Source organism: Scatophagus argus, chromosome 4 (genome assembly GCF_020382885.2).
Source record: "Scatophagus argus isolate fScaArg1 chromosome 4, fScaArg1.pri, whole genome shotgun sequence".
Lineage (NCBI taxonomy): Eukaryota > Metazoa > Chordata > Actinopteri > Scatophagidae > Scatophagus > Scatophagus argus.
In genome coordinates, this window is record NC_058496.1 from 20,257,022 (window position 1) to 20,277,272 (window position 20,251).

At 39.6% G+C, this 20,251-nt stretch overlaps 1 protein-coding gene and 1 long non-coding RNA gene across 5 annotated transcripts in view; both read left to right on the forward strand.

The window, feature by feature from the left end:
- Positions 1–20,251, forward strand: part of LOC124057782 — a 1,110,263-nt gene that overhangs the window by 776,797 nt on the left and 313,215 nt on the right. The window lies entirely within an intron of this gene.
- LOC124057752 (nucleolysin TIA-1-like) lies at positions 144–11,251 on the forward strand. Of its 4 annotated transcripts, none has more exons than XM_046386292.1 (12): positions 144–408; positions 1,143–1,239; positions 1,504–1,602; positions 2,568–2,622; positions 2,953–3,040; positions 3,316–3,391; positions 3,691–3,814; positions 3,894–3,992; positions 5,739–5,823; positions 6,281–6,419; positions 7,153–7,304; positions 9,860–11,251. In XM_046386292.1, the coding sequence occupies exons 1-12, from the start codon at positions 383–385 to the stop codon at positions 9,996–9,998; spliced, it is 1,179 nt and encodes a 392-aa protein (XP_046242248.1). In that variant the 5' UTR covers positions 144–382; the 3' UTR covers positions 9,999–11,251. The 4 variants fall into 4 exon arrangements, with proteins under 4 accessions (XP_046242248.1, XP_046242249.1, XP_046242250.1 ...); XM_046386293.1 differs by having other exon boundaries at positions 3,897–3,992; XM_046386294.1 differs by having other exon boundaries at positions 3,691–3,799.

The following is a 20,251-nucleotide window of genomic DNA, read 5'->3' on the forward strand; positions in this document are numbered from 1 at the left end:
GTCGAAATACCACGATAACCAAATAAGATACTTGTAAATCTTATTCTGCACAGTTAAACAAACCTACGAAATGCATTATATTTGCACTCCAAGCCATACAGATGTGGAGGCATATCTAGGTGTGTGGGAGAAAGAGCGCTTGATTTTGGCTTCATTTCAGCGCGCAGGTTGACGTTGCTGACGCCGCTCCTCCGCCATCTTCAACTTCCTATTGTTTGCATCAGACTGAGGCTGTCTGCGGTGAGCGAGAGCAGAATCGGACACCAATTTGTCATTAATTATTAGATATAGCCTTTACGTTCACGGCCGCTCAAGTTCAGCACAAACCATTTGTATGTCATTGGATTAAGACCTCTCAGGACGCAACCACTAAACCTTGACGATGGAGGACGAGCAACCCAGAACCTTGTGAGTAACAGCGGCCCTGTCTATATACTGGGTTGGGAAGGCTCCGTGCAACTACGGCGCGTCCGAAATGTTTCCACGTTGTTGTTTCCATTGAAAACTGTAAAGCGTCGTATTTTAGCTACAGAATGACATTTCATATGCGTTATCATCTCATAGTAAAAACACCGATGTTTCTAAATCTAACAAGACACGTACAAATTTCGACATTAACGTGAAATTGTTTGATTTAGTCGTATAAATAGACGGAACCATAACTCGCCAGAAAATGAAACGGCAAGGCTAGCTAAAGATGTAAACGCAACTAGCTAGTCACTTCTAAAAAGCACACGCTTCAGTGAATGATAGCTTTGTTTGCTAAAGTAGTCGTATTTTATCATCAGTAGACTATACCCTCGCGGCAGAGTTGTAATTTTATAAACTACCGTCAATTCCCAATCTTTAGCATGAGGCCCTTTTGAACCGGCTAGCGTCATCTTTAGCTAACTGGCAGACAAGCCACGTCAACGCTCGGAGGTACTGCCCGAGACAGCTCCAGTAAGGGGATGACCATACTCGACTTGTATGAGCAAAATTAAGACTATATTCAAAAGCATTTATCCCACTATCATTGCTATTTTCACATAATTATGGACAGTTGTTGTGGATTGTAGCTAGCCCGGTCAACTAGCCTTTGTTTGCATGCTACTTCCTGTTTGACAAAGACTCAATACTTCCATCTCTCGCCTTGTTTGTAGGTATGTGGGGAATCTCTCCAGGGATGTCACCGAGCCCCTCATTCTGCAGGTCTTCACACAGATAGGACCCTGCAAGAGCTGTAAAATGATAGTTGATGTGAGTGTCTTCCCCTCTGATATTGTTTGCCTGTGAAAACAATATATACAACAAATGGCAATCGTCAGTGCCCTGAAAGATGGTGCTGCTGTATATGAATGTCTCAATCTGCATATGTGCTTGATGTTGGTTTTCATCTCCCAGTATATTGTATCAGTTTATTATATACACCCCAAACTACAGCAGGTGGCTCTTGTTATCTACATTGATAAAATTGTCATCTTTACTATGTACTTATTACCAGTTTTGTTTTCCCATTGACAGACAGCTGGAAATGATCCGTACTGCTTTGTGGAGTTCTATGACCACAGGCATGCTGCTGCCTCATTGGCAGCAATGAATGGAAGGAAAATAATGGGTAAGGTAAGCTATCGTGTCTACAGGGTGAGTGGGGATGGATGGGCTTCGGGCATGGAGAATTGAGGTTGTGTGCCTACATTAAAAAAATGATATTTCATTAATTGGATAGGGTTTTCCATCTGGCTGTGGGAAGCTGCTGGAGCCAAAGTCCAGATTAGATCTGGAACATTTCAGATCTGTGCTGGTAAAACGTTTTGTGTTAGGTGTGGAGGAATGTTGTCATTTATAAAGCAAAGTGACATTTAAGGGGAAGAAATATAATTTAGCAGTCCACCAAATAAGCTAGTGCTGTAATGTCAAGAAAATCTTCAAGGCCATGTAAGCTGCCTTAGACAAATAGTAAAGCAAAAAGTCTGGGACAAGCCGGAAAAAACAGGTTGTCAGAGAACTATAGGGCATTAATATTTTAATCTGCAACATTTAAAGGACCACTGGGCCTTATAAAAGAATATTAAAGTGGTACCGGATGGTGTAATAATGAGTTGAGGTTCTGGATTGAGTGCAAGAACATAAACCGGAAATTCAAATGACTGGACTGTTGAACTGTGCAACCACACTGGCAGTGGCTCACTAAAAGCTGGATTTGTTGTTATTGGCTTCCATTATGTTTCAACAGTACATTGATGCCCCCTTTGTTTTTTAACATGGCTACACCTTCATGCTAACAGCTTCCTATATTCAGCTAGTAAGATAATTTGCAGTTTACTGCCAATTAAGTTTAGATCTTGAGATTGGGTATTAGATTAATTTTCTTGCACCATGTCACTTCACATACACAGAATGAAAGTGAGTGATAAGGCATCAAATCACCTTAAATTCGAAGTTGCTTTTAATGATAATTTTGCAATTTATGTAGTTTTAAGGCCACCTTTATATTATACACCTGTGTGGTGGAGATTGCCAGGCTTTAATGTAAATGATATAAACATACCCCACCTGGCCTGTTCTTTCTCTGCCCCTCTTTGCAGGAGGTCAAAGTCAACTGGGCGACGACGCCAACGAGCCAGAAAAAAGATACAAGTAGTAAGTACAAGTGCTTGTCATTGTCAGGATATATACTGACATGAATACACTGGAAAAGTCTGTTATATTTGTACAGCAATGTTGATGAGTTGTAAAGACTGAAAACAACAGCCTAAAATTCTCCTTGCATATATGCTTACACATTTTATGGAGTCATTTCATTCTCGTCTGAAAGCTTCTCCCTTTTGTCATTCCCCCATTAGCAATGTAAAAAATGTAATATAAAAGATAATTCTAAACAAGAAGTCACAGTCTTGGAAAATGTATTAAATCTTTAAATAAAATGTGTATTCTAACTTATGGCATGTGTAAACTCCACCTCGCCCACAGATCATTTTCATGTCTTCGTTGGAGACCTCAGCCCAGAAATAACTACAGAAGATGTCAAAGCTGCCTTCGGTCCATTTGGTAGGATATCGTAAGTATCAAGATGTAATGACACAGATGATCAAATTAAGGAAAGAAAATAAATGGGAAGTGTACTGACCAAAAACCTGTAAAGAATAAAGATATCTTGGAAATCTTGGTAGGTACGGTACATTCATAATGGGATAGCCCCAGGGAATGGAATATATAAATTAATAGAGTTTTGGCAAGTTACAGACCTTTTATTCTTTTACACTTTTAGTATTGTCAAGCCTTTTGTTGTGCTGCATGTTTTTAATGTACTCGTGTTGGTGTGTTTGTCCACAGAGACGCTCGTGTTGTCAAAGATATGGCTACAGGGAAATCTAGAGGTTATGGCTTTGTGTCTTTCTTCAACAAATGGGTCAGTAAAGAGATGATGTGACTCACCAAAATGTTACTAAACTAATTTTGTTGCAACATCCCTTTTAATTATGCTGTGGATTGGAAGGATTATTATAGTATTTTCATTATTATATAACATGCTTCAGAAACAAGACAATTTCTCCCTCTTTATCTTAAGCATTTAGGATGTGTTTGAAGTTACATTAGACATTTTTAGACTTGTTTCTGTGTTCTTCTGTATACTGTTCTGTATTTTGGATACATTTACATCACTAGACTCCAGCACATTGAAATCACCAGATTTTGTCTTTGTTCCAGGATGCAGAGAACGCCATTCAGCAGATGGGTGGTCAGTGGTTAGGAGGCAGACAGATTCGAACTAACTGGGCTACGAGAAAGCCCCCTGCCCCAAAGACCACCTATGAGAGTGCGTTTCCAATGTGTATGTTTTTACTTGTTTACGCTGGATTCCCACACTGGATTCATGTATCAACACTAACAGTGTCTCTGTTTTGTCCTAGTAGGTAACTCAAAGCATCTGTGCTTTGATGAGGTAGTTAATCAGTCCAGTCCCAGTAACTGCACTGTGTATTGTGGAGGAGTCAGCACAGGATTGACAGGTAATGAAATACCATTCTTATCGTCAGTATGACACGAATAGTGATAGTAGTAGCAACAGTTGAATACAGCAACAAGTTCAGAAATATAATGAATGAACAGCAGATAAGGTGTTTACTGACAAAAGCCAGTGAGCTATTATTTTCTTTTGAAAGGCTCTGCTCTTCTTTTATCTCTTTAACATTATGCAAGATTTATTCAGTGAAGCCAACAACAAGTATAACTTCGTCCTTCAGACAGGTAGAGTATGTGTAGTCACAGCTTATAACTGTGCTCTAGAACTCAGTTGTTGTCCAGAAAGTATTAACAACACACAAAAGAGCCATCCTATTAAAATGAACACAGCTACTGTGCCCTGTCATTCTCAGCTTGTCAAACTAACAACAACAATGTAAAACCAACAGAGCATCCTAGAGCATTCTCAGTGGTGTCATCCATATCAGAGATGTCACAGTGCTGTTTGACATTAAGCTTAACTGTTCATGCTCCTCTCAGTGAGAGAATGCATCTTCCAGTGAGCTCATGTCTTTCGTGATTTTTTTTTTTTTTTTTTTGAATGTCAGTAGATTTCCTTGCATGTAGACAAACTATCAAGCTTTGGCTGCTCAGACAAATACTCCTCAGGGGAATTGAAGGTTATAATGAAAACAAAGTTATATCTATCAACTGTTGGTTACAAAATTTTGCTTAAGTTCGCTTCAGTGAGGTCATTCTAACTCTGTGGTGTTATCAGCAAAATTGTTTTCACATATGTAGTTCAGTTAATATTGTCCAGACCAAGGAAGAAAGTCATACATTGTTTCATTTAGTTCTATTCACACCGATTTTTACAATCAGAATCAGAATCAGAATTCCTTTATTAATCCCTGGAGGGAAATTCTTGAAATCGAAATCGAATCAAGAGGGTAAACAAGAAGTTATACAGACTGAGGTAACTTATCGATTGGACAGTTTTGGCAATTGCCACCCTACATCATCAAGACCCACATGGGGAGGTTATGCTGCTTTTTATTGCTTTTGGTGTAGTTTTGTTCTTTTGGAATCATAAAGATCTCACAAGGAAATAATGGATTATAAGTATTATTAGACTCTTAAGTTTACCGCCTGTTATGAATAATGACTTGCAGGTAGAGACAGGACCCAAAAGAAGTGTCTTGTACAGTAATGACTCAGAGCTAATTACTGTGCAATCATTGTTACAGAACTTTAAATGAACTAACAAAATACACAGCGGGATTCAAGTTCAGTTTTTGTCCTATTAATCAGGACCAGTACCCATACTGACATGCATACATCTTTCAATGATTACCAAATGCATAAATGCATGCTTACACAGATCAGTTATAAGATTGCTTCATGAACACATTTAAGAATTAGCAGATGGTATCACAAAATCTTAATCATATGATATAGTCCTTTGGTTGATGTTCTTGCTTTCATATCACAAATGAAGTGTTTCAACATTTGATTGGCAGCAAACTAGGGATCTTTCAAGCAGTCTCTATCCAGCTGTTTGGTCAATATCAGGTTTAAATTGACAGCTTTCACACCAGCCCAAATAAACAGTACTAATCAGGCAAATGAAGGGTTCGTTCTAACTTGACCAAACAGATTAAATGTGAACGCATCCAAACTGTACAACCAATTAGAGACTCTCAGTTGAAGATTTTAGTATACAGCAAATGTTTTTTTTCATGACACATCAACCATCTCTGATATGTGATGCTCCCTCTCTGTTTGGTTTTCAGAACAACTGATGAGACAGACCTTCTCCCCCTTTGGACAAATCATGGAAATCAGAGTTTTCCCAGACAAAGGCTATTCATTTGTGAGGTGTGTGAAAATCTTCATATTTCCTTCCTTTTTTTTTATTTATTTTTTTTTTCAAGCAAAGACACAGTTTGATACACTAGTTCTTAATCCTGGTTCTCAGCAATCTGGGGTCCTGCTGATTTTTATTCTAGCCATATAATGGAGAAATGACATAGAGTGTAGTGCATTACAATATAGGATAGACACCATCATTGCTGTAAACATCAAAGACCTTGATTGAGAATCATGACACATATTTTAATTATCTAAGCAGCGTGGATTTTATCCACCTACAGGTTCTCTTTTGTTTTCTGTTGGCAGGACTAATTTTAATGATTATTTTGTTACAATATTAATTCCAGTCCCTTCTGTCTTCTGCACAGCCCACCCAGCAGCGGTGTGGTCACCATTGCTGAGTAAATATTTGAGGTTCAGCGTTTCCTTAGTCCCTCTCTCTACCTCTTTTTTTTATGTACAGGTTTAACTCCCATGAGTCAGCAGCCCATGCCATTGTGTCAGTGAATGGCACCTCAATAGAGGGCCACATAGTGAAATGCTACTGGGGTAAAGAGACCCCGGACATGATGAACCCGATGCAGCAGATGCCTATGCCTCAGGTAAGGATGCCACATACTATACATGCTGTATAAAGAAATCAGCCACTCTTTGCTTTCTTCTTAAAAGCTTGCAGGACCACATAATCCAATTTCGACCGAGCAGGTTCACATCAGTAACAAGATGGCGCAGGGTGTGCTGTCTAACGTTACGTTGCACGTTGCAGTGCATAAGTATGAAGCTTTGTTTTGATCTGTTCTTTTATTGTGAAACATTTGTAGGAATGTGTTATGGATCCCATACACACATACTCACTTGCACTAGGCCAAAGATTTTTTATGTTGATATTAAACTTTGGAAAAAGAAACTTTGAGTTGGATAGTCGCTGCATGCAATAAAAATGTGATGTGTCAAAATTGTCCCGATGGTTTGTGGTGTCTCCACACTTTGTGGACTCAGTGTTTGCAGCTGCTGAGTCAGGTGTGACACCTAGTGGTAAAATTTGGTTTGCTTGTATGGTCCGGTCTTTAGTTGAATATCAAACAATTTTTTCAATATTTTGAACATAAAAATTTGAAGTGGAGGAAAATAAGTACTAAAACGTTTTTTTTTTTGTTTTTTTTTTCCATTTAATTCTGACTTTCAGGCTGTGCTCCTTCTGCTGACATGCAGCCCTTTGCTCTGGCTGTAGTGATCTTTTTAAAAGCCCTTAATTCATCAAATGATGACCTCATGTTTTGTCCAGCAAGTTATCCACCTAGTAATTTTAAGCCATTGTTGTTCTTTACCTTACAGCAGAACAAGGTGAGCTTCCCTGCAGCCCAGCCCTATGGCCAGTGGGGCCAGTGGTACGGCAATGGGCCCCAGATCAGCCAGTACGTCCCAAATGGGTGGCAGGTTCCCACCTACGGTGTCTACAGTCAGGCTTGGAACCAGCAGGGCTTCAAGTAAGTAGCACCGTGTGCACAGGGCTCCCCTTCACCGCCTCCTTCTGCTCCAGCACCATCAGAGTAATCCTTCAAGACCAGGGCAGCAAGAGCCAGCTCTGGCCACAAGGAGGGAGCCATGATCCCATCCCACCCCACCCCACCCCACCCCACTCCATCTCCTCCCTCCTCCCCTCGCCAGCCCCCTCACCTTGTTCATCTTGAAAGGATCGATTTATTGATTTCACTCACTCACTCACTCACTCACACGCACACACACACACACACACACAGAGACTACAATCAAAACTGTCTTGTTGATCATGTTTCATTGTTGATTACTGATCAAGGTGCATAGTGCATCCTAATAACTTGAGGGCTTGTCAAAATGTTTTTGTCACTTGAATTATAGAACATAATAGTTCAGAACTGTAGTCTGTTCTGAAAGTTATTCTAAGAAAACAGACCAGAACTAGCTTAAAGCTTCTTTTCTTGAGTGTCAATAAATTGAAAGATAATTGACTGAAGAAGATAAATGCTAAAAGTTCAGAACAAAGTTTGGTGTCCACCCCTGGGGAAAGTTTTTTGATGAAGATTTAATTTCCCTTTTTGTAAGATTGCCTACTGTGTGTACAAACTGTGTTCTTCAGTTGTTTTGTATGTCTACATTCATGTCATATCTTTTTACAACGTTGTCTTTTTGATTTTCGTTGACCTATTTTTGCATATACCTTAAGGAATTTGCTCTGTATATGAATGTCAATAGGCCATGTCAAGTAGAGTTAACAAAACCAGTGATAGTATGTTTGATTGCTGAATGTAAAGTAAATGCGGTAAATTCCTGAGAAAGAAGCTATGCCTCTTTTGACTTGAAATTTGAGATAATTCTTTATCCTGTATAAGCTGTCTTATATTCACACTGAACTTAGAAATTGGTTTATGACATGGATGATACAAGACTGAAAATACATCATGTGAATTAGATTTTCCTTATTTCTTTGTTGTACTTTATGCCCAAATGTGGAAATGCTACAAGAGATACCAGAAGTGCAGTCAGTTGCTGGTGATTAATAGCAGATCGGTTGTCGTGGGGTTGGATAATACATTATTAATTAGTTAAATATTGATTATATCACCTAGAGTTAGGGGCAAGACAGCTGATGATTTTTAGATCATGATTGATTTTGAAAGGGATCACGGTCCACTTTTCAGGGAAATCATGAAGACTGTGACATTCTTGCTTTTGTTTCAAACTTCCTACATCCTCAGTGATTAGCAGATCTGTGCTAAATGAACATAACAGTAGAGTGATGGAGTGAAACAGATGGTTATGTTGATTAGACAGATTTTGATGAGTGATTATAATGCCATGTTTTGACCAGATCGCCCACCTTTACCTGCAGCTTTTTTCTCCCATCAGCAGAAATGATAAATGTGACTTTTTACAGAGACCCTGTGTGCATTTACACATAAGGCACAGCAACTTAGAGATTTAAATGATAATCTCCGCAACAGGACCTGTCAGGATCTCATGTTGATTAATTGTACATGCATACATACTTACGTTCTTCTGCACATCTAAAATAACACACACAGCCCAGTTTATATCAGTTTCCTTTGTCCTGTGAAGTTTCTAAGTACAGTTTTGCAGATTAAATACCCCACCATATTTGATTTAGTGACATCACAGCACTCATGAACATGTTTCAAATTACTGACAGCAGCCTCTAATCATGAAAGAAAACACTCATACATTAATATAACACACAAAGGATTTGCTAGCAAAGCTTGCACTGCTCAACCTAATTTAAAAGATAGTATAATCTGCAGGTACCGGTAGAGGGTGCAGTGAAATATCCATGGGTTTGCAGTGAGTGTCAGAGCCTGTCGGAGCATCACTGCCACCAGGTGTTTTGGCGGGCAAACTGAAGCAGTTGTTGCCCACTTGGGGCTGCACCCGGCGGGTTAAGACAAATGAGGAGTCAGCAATAAATAAAATAGGGTTTTTAAAAAACTGAATCACCACCACCAGGGAATGTTCTTGAGCATGCAGTCATAACTGAGCACAAAAAATATTAGGTTGATGGATCCTTGAGTTTGCAAGAATAGCTGTGGACTCACACACACACAAGCAAATGCACAATCAACTCCAGGCGTAATGAAGACAATTTAAAGTCTGTACACAGTGTGATTTATCTGTCTGTCAGCATGCTGGCTACACCTGCTGTATGTTCATAGTTATCAGCAGTTGGGAGGGGGTAGAAAGGTATATTTAGCTCGCTGCACTATGCTCTTTGTCTGCTTGCCCACCCATGTTTAATCAAATTACACTTATCCTTGGCCTCTCTAAAGAGCCCCCACTTGCTTTTTTCCCCTGTTTTTGCTAGCTTGATTTTTGTTCAGCCTACCTCACCCTCAAACCTCTGATAACTCTGTTTGCCTTGTTCTCATTCAAGCCTGTCCAGATTCTAGTAGCTCTAATGTAAACGTCCCTTTTGCTCCCTTTCGCCTTGTCTCTTCTAACCTGCTGGCATTTTGTCTCTCTCTCTCTCTCTCTTTACCTCGTTTTTTTGCAGTCACTTACCGGCCAGTGCTGGGTGGACTGGCATGAGCACCATCAGTAACGGTGGGGTTATGGAGCCTACACAGGGATTGAATGGGAGTATGCTAGCCAACCAGCCCGGTATGGGAGCCACAGGATACCCCACACACTGATAAGTGGGCAGGGTGGGAGATTTGTCAACCATCAGCCTCTTATTGGCTGTTCGGTGCCCAGCAGGGCTGTGTAACACCGCCTCCATTTGTGGCAGGACTAAGACTTTTACTGGGATGTGGAACCTAACAGAAAGGCTGACGTCTGTAGGAGATGTAAATGGGATTTCATGGGGGGTTGAGGTAATGGGAGCCAGGGAGGAGCGATTTGACCCACACAGGTATTTACACCCTTTGTGGTAGGCAAGACTGGCCATGAACCAGGGCTCTTACCATTTTTAAGTTAACTGTAAATGAGTATAAAACTGTAAAGGAGAAACTTTTGGATTTTTTTTTTTCTTTTTTGGATTTTACAAATTGCTTCCATTTTCACCATCTTTCCTCTCTCACAGCCACCGAGAGGTTTGTCTCTTTCTCTTTTTTTTTTCTTTTTTTTTTTTTTTTTCTCAAAGAAACTGTTTAAGTCTGAGTTGTGCTAAGTTATGAACTTTAGTTATTTGAGGAATGGAAATCTGTTTAATTTTCTCTTGGATTAAACTCAATTGCAGGGATTGTTGCCACTGCTGTTTCTCTGTAAGGGCAGATAAATATTGCACAGTTTTTTCCTCTCTTGTACTTGGACAAATTTGACTACCAAGAGTGTTTTTCCTTTTTGCATTCCATTTCTCCTTCATATCTTTTGGACAGCCTCAAATCTTTTCGCCACATGTAAATAACCATTCATTCATTTGAAATAATGTAAGTAAAATGCTACTGTTAACTGTGGGTGCTTGCTTTCTTTTTTCTTTTGATAACTCGACAGTTAACTTCAACATTGTACGTAGCAGAGTGGCACTATCAATGTGACGCTGGCACAGTGCAAACACACGATTCTTCCATGCAGGGATAAGACAGCATTGCCATGCAGTGCATACTTAAAATTTAACATAATTTAAATGTTAAATGGTGAACATGTTTGACACTTCTGATGGTTTTTAAATATCTATTGAAACGCCAGTATTTTATATCAAAAAAATTGAGTGAATTCAACCTTTACACTTGCTCCTTTTGCCAGAGAAATGGGGAGGCCTACATTGTAACTGTTGCCTTATAGAGCTGGTTTCTTTTACCTGACAACATACTCTTTTTAATTAGGCAGTGCCTACAGACATTTTCAGACCCTTTGTTTAGAAAGGTGTAAGCCCTGAGAACTGATGACTCTGCTACTGTAATCATTGTTTTCTTGCTTTGTCCAATTAAAATGCTAATGCACATAAGCCACACTGTGTCTGTTTTCCTTTATGTCACTCTAAGAAACATTTTTTACATTCAGAAACGGCCTTTAAAAACTTTTTTTTTTCAACTTGTTTTTCAACTCGTTTCTGCTGTAAAAGGTTTTGTTATGAAATATTTTCCTGTGAAGATCTCAAAAGCTGAAGGAGGGTCTCTCCCAGCTGACACTGGGTGAAAGGCAAGCGTGCACCCTGCACAAGTTGCCTGTTCATCACAGGGGTAATGCAAAGAGACAAATAACCATTTATGCTCACTTGTATATCTTGGGTGGTTAGTTTTAGAGTTACCAGTTAACCTACATGTCTTTGGGCTGTGGGAGGAAGTCCATGCAGACACAAGAAGAATTCCAAATCCACTCAGAACGGCTGGCTGGTCCAAACCCACAGACTTTTTGCTGAGGTAACAGTGCTAAGCACTGCAGTTCACATTGATGTTTACCTCAATGGGCTGTCAACCAGTGCATAAAATTGTGTTACAGTGGTTGGCACTGGTTGAATCCACTTACATGTACAGTTATCGTACACTGACAGGCACTATATAGACAAAAGTATTGGACTATCTGACCATTACACCAACAGGGACTTCAGTGACATTGCCATACACAGACAGCACAGGATTTCTTTCCACAGGATTTTGAAGTGTTTTTGTGGTAATGTTTGCCGATTCATGCTGTTGACCATTTGTGAGGTCAGACACTGATGTTGGAGCAAAAAGGTCTGGCTCACAATCTCTGTTCCAGTTCACCCCAAAGGTGTTGGATGGGGTTGAGGTCAGATTTCTGTGTGGGCCAGTCAAGTTCTTCCACACCAAACTCATCCAGCCATGTCTTTTTGGACTTTGCTTTGTGCACTGGGACACAGTCATGCTGGAACAGAAAAGGACCTTTAGCAAACTGTTGCCACAAAGTTGGAGGCACAGCATCATCCAGAATGTCTTGGTATGCTGAAGCATTAAGATTTCCCTTCACTGGAAGTCAGGGGCTGAGGCCAACCCGTGAAAAGCAATCCACAAAGAGGTTTGTCTGTATACCTTTGTCTGCATAGTCTATTTGTTAGTAAGATACTCCTCAGGTGGGCTACGGCCTAATTGAGCCATAACGGGCAGCCAACCTTTACCGAGTACATAAACTTGTACCACAGGCTCTCTTAAGTGTTTTGTGTTTGTCCAACTGACACCATGACACGTCATAGGGGGAAAGAAATAGGTGTATTTCATAAAATTAATGATGGCTGCATTCCACTCTGGGGAGGTCCTGTTTTTGTGCATACTGTCTCACTGGCAGGCACAATGGAATTGAGCCATTGTTTGTGTTACTAATTGTGTCTAATTGTGTTAAAAATATGCTTCTCCCCGTATGACAAGTCAAATGTCTGTACCAGGCTTGTGCCCATGCAGCACCTGAATAGAACGCAGTAAAAATTAAAACTAGTAAATTACGCTTGTACTTGTCATGCCATCACTGGTCAAAATGTTTGCAATGACAATATTGTACCTAGTGATAAACACTCAAGTCACATCGTGCTATGTATTTTAATAATAGTAAACCTAAGTAAGCATTGGACAGAAATTTAGATATTAATCTAGTATGACTATTGGACAGAAATGGTAAACTTCACTCATTGTATTAGTTAATTTTTTTTTTTTTTTTAACAGGATTAGTTTGTTTGTAGACTTTTACAAAGCCAAGAGAATAAAGGCACAACACCTGCAGCACAACATTAGTTACAAATCTTTCTGTAAACTTTTTTTTTTAAAACAGTTATTCTGTAAATCTCCAGGAACCAAATTTGGATCCAGTCACTGTTTCCATTCTTCACTGACACAACACTGGGTGTACATTCAAAACAAATACTACAAACATGACATATTTTCATTCTCAATAGAAAGTTTCAAAACTGATTTTAAATTTAGTGTCTGTCCTGTAAAAGCGTGCTGTCAAAGTTCACTTGAAAAATTCCTCATGGCTCACAAGATGAGACGCTTGGTCTCGTGCAGACTTTGTGATTGTATATCTATGCACTAGATGGCGCTGTCTGTCCACGTCTCCTGCTTGGTGCTGTGGCCCTTGTGGCTGGCTTTGCCTTTACTTAGCACAGCGACACTCACAGTCAGTCTGTCAGCATGTTAAATGACTGTTTGTCTCTGAGGTGTGTTTGTGAACAGACAGTACTGTCCATGGTTGAGCCTTTTAATTCACACACAGAATTTTTTATATTCTGTGCCTTCTAGTCAGTATAAAATATCACTTTTTGTGAATTTTTATAAACTTGTCTCTCCAGAAAATGTTTCAGTGTGCATATTATGTGTGTGTGTGTTTGTGTCATTAAAGGCAGCAGTACCAGTTCTCCTCAGTCAGCGTTATTGGGTCTCGGACAGCCACACAGTCCGTCTGGCTGGGATAGCAGGCAGCAAGAGCTGACAGGCTGATAAATGCTTTGTCTCTTCACAGCTGCCCAGCTAGTACCCAACTGGGTTTTAATGGACGGAGAGTCTTTTGGAGACTGAGAGAGGGAGAGATGTCAGGAGATGAGTTAGTGAGCAGATTACAGATGAAATCAATCATACTAGTCAGGCATGCTTTCTCTCTTTGTCTGCCCTGCTGTCTGTCTCACATCATTTTAAAATCCAACCCATGACAATATACTGATGGCTTAGTTTAACATTTTGAAGAAGTTCTGTCACATGTGTGACATGACTGGACCAGTTTCAGCAGAATTATGTTGGGCATGTAAATTTAGTAATCTTTGTCAACTGATCTATTTTTTTATTTCCTGAACTTTAGTTTGTGTGAAAGTCACATAACCATATGGCTTTTTGTCACATCTGTTTAAAATCTGTTACATGTTTTTAAGTGCAAATTAATGTTCATATTTAAAAGGAAGGCATTAAAATAAAATGACAGTGTCAAAATGTCGAAATGTCTGCACTGGGTTTATTTTGATACTGTTGAATAATTTGTTTGCTCAAAGTTTGCTCATTTTGACACATTTATGTCATTTTTCCCTGGGAGATGGTATGACAATCTGTTCTTTTTCTTTCCTGCTGCAGTTATTTGTCTGTCTTTACTAATTCTGTCCAATATTTGTGAATTTTTGCAATTTTTTTGGCTAATGACAGGCCCTGTTTCGTTTGAAACACACAGACACACTCGCATCCACACACACCATTACACACAACTTGGATTAATTTTGTCGGACTTTGTGCTTTTCTTATGCACAAGGTCAAACGATAGATTAATTATCTTAATACTGTAATTAATCCAGTTTGAAGCTGTCAGGCAGACTTTTCAAAACAAGAATCAACTTGCTCTTCTTTTCATAAATGAAAAGATGACCTCACAAACAACAGAATGCACAGCTGCACACTTCAGTACACTCAGGAGGTTTGTGTGTTCAATCATACAGAGTATTTTTGCAAGATTTGATTTCATTTCAAGTACAGCTATGATTCCAAAAAAGACAAGGCAAGACAAGACAACTTTATTTGTATAGCCCATTTTTACAAGCAGTTTGACTCAAAGGACTTTACATAACATCATAGCAACATCGTCGGCCCTTCGACCCTCACATCGAATAATGAAAAACTCCCAGAAAAACCAGAAAAAGGTGAGAATGTAAGTTAAAAACAGATTTCAATCATTTGCAAGCAAATTTTGTTTACTGGCAACAGTTTTACACAGACATATACAGTAATGTGTATCACAAGGTGGTGAACCTCAGCCCATCCTTGCATGTCAATGACTGAGCCTTTCAATGTTACCCCTTTCATAGCCAATCATAATACTACTGTTACCAACATTTCAACCTGTTTGAAAGGTATTGCTGTATCACAATAAATATATATTTATAAAAATCAGTGATGGTGGTGAACATTACATTATATTGTTTTTGTACTGTTTTCAGTTGAGTATGTGACAAAAATGTGTGTTTTACACAGCGTCCCAACCTGAATCTGAGTTGTATCCCTCAAAGTTTGGAAGGTACAGGCGCTAATGATGACTAGCTGATAGGACTAATGTAAAAATAATACATGCTAATGCTTTCGTTATTAGACTGAAGAACCAAATAGACGGCTGATAAAACACAAAAAGCTCTTCGGATTATACCATGATGCTATTTCTCTTTTTACATGACTGTCAAAAATTCACATATTTCACATTAAAAAATAAATGCAAGCTGATCTAATCATACAACAACAAGAAACTACAACAGCTTGGCAACTTATAAACACCCTCCACCTGCTAAAAATAAAGAAACAGCCCCTCCACAAGCGTAGAAACAATGAGAGACTTTAGTTATTTGAAGGTTTGTAAACTGTTTTACTCCAACTATGTTTTATGATTAGACTAATTAAATACCTTGGTTGACATCTACATGATTTTAAGAGAGGGCGGATGGGCCCAAGTGGACCTGCACTTCCTGTACTAATACTGGTGACACTAGTGGATGGATGGGAACAGCAGGATCACAGTGTGTTTGTATTTCATGTGGCTGACTGAGAACTGTACAAAGTGTGCTGAAGCACAAACGCTGAGGAAAATTTTGAGGGCTTGAGGGACCCGAGGTGCCCTGTGAATTGTTTGAGTGAACGGCATCTGTGTGTGTTTGTCTGTGTTTCCATGCAAGTGACAGCTTGCGGCAGTGGCTGACAGCAAATAAACATGTTCCAGTAATTAACCTTGACAGGCCCAATGTGGTGGCAACAGCAGAAACCTGCTAATGACACAATTAATCCATAATTAAGGCATTCTGTCACACCACACTCACACACACATGCTCGCTGAACACTGAATGTGTGGTGGAGGAATTGCGTACTGAGATACAGTGTGCACAACAATCAGAGCATAAAGACACTGGATGACAATACTTCAAAAAGCTCATTGACAATTTTTAATCTTCTCTTGTTCCACTGTGTGTGTGTGTGTGTGTGTGCACGTGTGTATGTGTGTGGTGTGTGTGTGTTCCCTCCATTGCTTTTAATTGTGTCTGTGTGTAACTACAGCAGCACAGAGCAAAACCCAAAGCAATTAAAAACACAGGAATGTAATCAGTGGACAACAAGTACATAGTACAAATATGTGCTTATTATTACGGACAGCACACCAGCACAGATGCATTTTCCTTGGAAGGTACAGTAGTTCTGGCAAAGGATGAACTGTTTTCTATGCAGGTTTTATTGAATCTGGTTTGGACAGGAATGGAGCTCGTTGACACTGAGGAATAAGATGTTTCAGACTTTAAATACACACATATTACTTACTGGTAAGATCAAATCATTGTTGCTTTTGATATTTTCATGAGATTTTTGAGAATAAGAAAAATGATAATAAAAGAATATGACCAGCCTTCAAGTCTTGTCAAAATGTAATTCATATAACAGTGAGGTTGTACACATGGACTGAAGGAATTGTTGGATGACCTCAGTCCTTGTAAAAACTTCTCATATTCAACCTGTTTCATCACTTCATCGACACCTGTACAAGTTCTACGACTCATTTAACTGTATATTTGTTTAATGTTTGTGTAAAAATGTGCACTGCAAATCCTTGCACTGGGCCATTCATTGAGAACACACACACAGTTGTAAAAAATAAAACAAAGTATCTTTTCCAATTTAATGAAGAACAGTGGGTTAGCTTCACCTCTGATCTCAAAGGAGTGGACTACAAATGATAAATATTTCACCTGCTAAGCATTACCTTGCATTTGTACTAAGGACAAAGTTCCCATTTAGTCTGTTAAATCTGTGTGTTTCGTGTTCTGTGTGTGTCAGGCTCCAAAAATGCTGTATCCTACATTTCCCAAAACGCAACCCAGTTGCATCCCAGTTTTCATGTTTGACCCTTTCCAACTGATAAACTCTCACAGGCTAAGTGATATGTAACTTACTAAAAGTTCTGTTTGAAGGTTTAGTTTGCCAAATGATCAGAATTGTTATCACTTGTGCACACAGTTCAGATAGTTTGTGTTTGTCCAGGATGTGAGCTTTCAGAGTAAAAAGAAACATAATTTCCAACCATATATCTTACTGATGAATTTTCTAAATATAATATTTTAATGCTTTGACCACCACAAATGAAATCCTCCATTGCAAACAAAAATTGAACAATTAAAACTAACTGCATGGCTGTATACCTCTAAGGAAATGTGTGAAAACTTGCTTTCAGTAATTTTAGTGAATTGACTCTTTAAAGTCACACTAACAAAGCTCGGCCAGGATCTTCTCTTAAAGCAATATGAGGCAGGTGTCATTGCAGATCTGTTGTGTAAGAACAGACAAACCATTTATAACATCAGTCTGGCTGATAACCTGCTTTCATGAAAACGCTGGCCTGACATTTGTGCTAACCATTATATCAGTCCAACTCTTCTGAAGCTACTCAGACTTTACTGTGCCAAGTCTTGTTCAGAGCTCTGCCACCCTGTTTATAACTTTGACAGCTTTATTATGTACTTTGTATACAGATTGAGCAGCACGTCAATTTTTTTGGCATGTGCAAATAGACTTGCAGGTGATTTTGTGGCTGTCAGGGCGCTCGCTAGACAGTCCTGACTGATTTATGGGTAGAACGTCAAACACAACCTGAATAATCCAGCAGGCAAATAAAGATGGAACTGTGCTCTCAGGGACACACCAGCTGCAACTGCTTCCAATGTAAACACACACACACACATACACACACTTACACTTATATACACACTTGTGCACCCATTTGCAGGAAAACACCACAGCATGTACAGGTCAGGACAGTTAAATCTGCTTATAATGTGTGTGTGTGTGTATGTTTAGATAAGGTTATATTTGTGTTTACGTCTGTGCAGCCGTTTGTGTTCACCCACTCGCTCGTGTTTGTGTGTCTGTCAGGGTGTGTCAGGCTCAACGTTGACAGGTGTGTGTCACCTCATCATTCAAGCTGTCAGCGCTGCAGACAGGGAGGAGCAGATGAGACAGCGATGAAGGACACTGGTTGTCTGTCGCTCAGCCAGAGCCACTTCCTGCGCGCACACAGTTTAGAGGGAATCTTGGAGAAGTCCTATGTAGGACAAAGGCAGCCTGCGGCTAACTCCCCCCCGATTACCACTGTCTGTAATGCTCCAAATGAAAAAAAAAAAAAATAAAAAAAAAATCCCCATCTGACTTGACTCATCGCTCATCACCAGCACAGAGAGAGTAAGAGAGCGCTCCATAGATCAAAGACTGGATGTCATATCCCCCTCCCCTTCCTTGAATTCATCCAAAAAGCCAAAGCGAGGGCTGTATGTATGTATGTGTGTGTGTGTGTTGGAGGCGAGAAGCTTGCCAAGCTCCTCCACTTGAAGCGCGTGTTTATGTACTTTGTCACTCAGGAAAATGAGATGTGTAAATCCAAATGTCAGCGAAGAAGAGGAGATTTCTGACAGCACTGAGCATCATGTTCCAGATTTTTTTTTTTCCCTGCCTTTTCTCCTTTTTCTCTTCACTTTTGGCCCACTGGACGCACTGCTGACAGCTTCATGGCTGACAGGGAGAGGAGAAAAGATCTCAGCACTAATAAAAAGAAAAAGGAAGAGGGAGGAATGGCGGTATATGATGTTAAATGCAAACACACACACACAAACACACAAAAATAGGGACCATATAACAGCCAAGGTCAATGCTGCATGTCTGAATTTCTGCTTTTGACAATATATGTATACTTACTTCTTATGGATGGCGCGCGTGTGTGTGTGATGCGTTCAGAGTACAAATTGAACTGAGGCCTCTGCAGCATTTGTTTGTCACAGTAATGGAGGGTAGGACATGTATTTTGAATTGTGTGTGTGTGTGCGCGCGCATGTGTGCCTGTCGCTAGCGTTCAGTGGTTCTGCCATTCAGTGGTACATACACAGGGTTGACAGCTCCTGCTTAAATGTGTCACTCGACATTACCCATAAAGCACCAAAGAGAACGAGAGGGGAAGGGTGGGTGCACGGGAGGATGGGTTGGTGGGTATGTGTGTACATGTGTAAGTGTGGTGCACTGACAAGGAAACCAAAATAATTATAAAATGGGTATTTTTGTGACTTTTACCTATACATTCTTATCCATTACCCAAAAATTCCCGTCTGGTTTGTGCCCCTGACAGAGGTAATGCTCACTCTCATTACAAAATGAGAAATAGCTACTTTTACCTTCTTTCTCAGAGAAAAGCAGTGTTAGAGAAAGCTGCTACTTAAAGATTTTTCTGAAAAGCCACTTGTGAAGATAAGATAATATAGTTGGGAAATTTGCATTATCACAGAGATTAGATGCCAGATATGTTATACACTGAATTACTGTCTGTACTGTATTGACAGTAATTCTAGACAAAATCACTTCTGCTGCAAACCACAGTAGCAATCTAAATAAATTAAATGCAGGCCCGTAGTTTAAAGGTGCAAAAAAAAGGTGATCATGTTTGAATGCATACCCTGCTATAATCATCTTTTTCACTTTAAGTGGGGCCATAATTTGCAAAATGAACATCATGCTGTGTTGAAGAGGACTTGAAACTACACAGTATGTCATAGGTATCATATCCTGACATATAGGCTGATCTTTTCCTGAGATTGCTCACTTTTTTGTTACTAAGATATGCTATTTCACTATTTTAGCCATCTGTTCAATGCACCCATTACACTGCTGCGGTGAGGCAGAACAGCTGTCTATTTTGTCAGCCATTTGTACTACATAATCTTTACTATGAGCCAGGAGAAGCAGAGAGCAGGTCAGCCCCACTCCATATGTGACTTTATGCTTGGTTTTAGTGAATTATTGACTTTAAAACCTCTGCTCACAGCAGTCTTTTGAATGGACAGGCTGTTAAACAGCAGTTATTTTATGGTATGGGTATATTTTTTCACAGGAAAACAAATGTGTTACACACATTAAGAATCTTCTCTTATCAACTGGCACATATTTAATTTACTTGGTAATATCATTAACTAATGTGTGGTGAAGTGTTTGCCACTGATGTTCATGTAGTT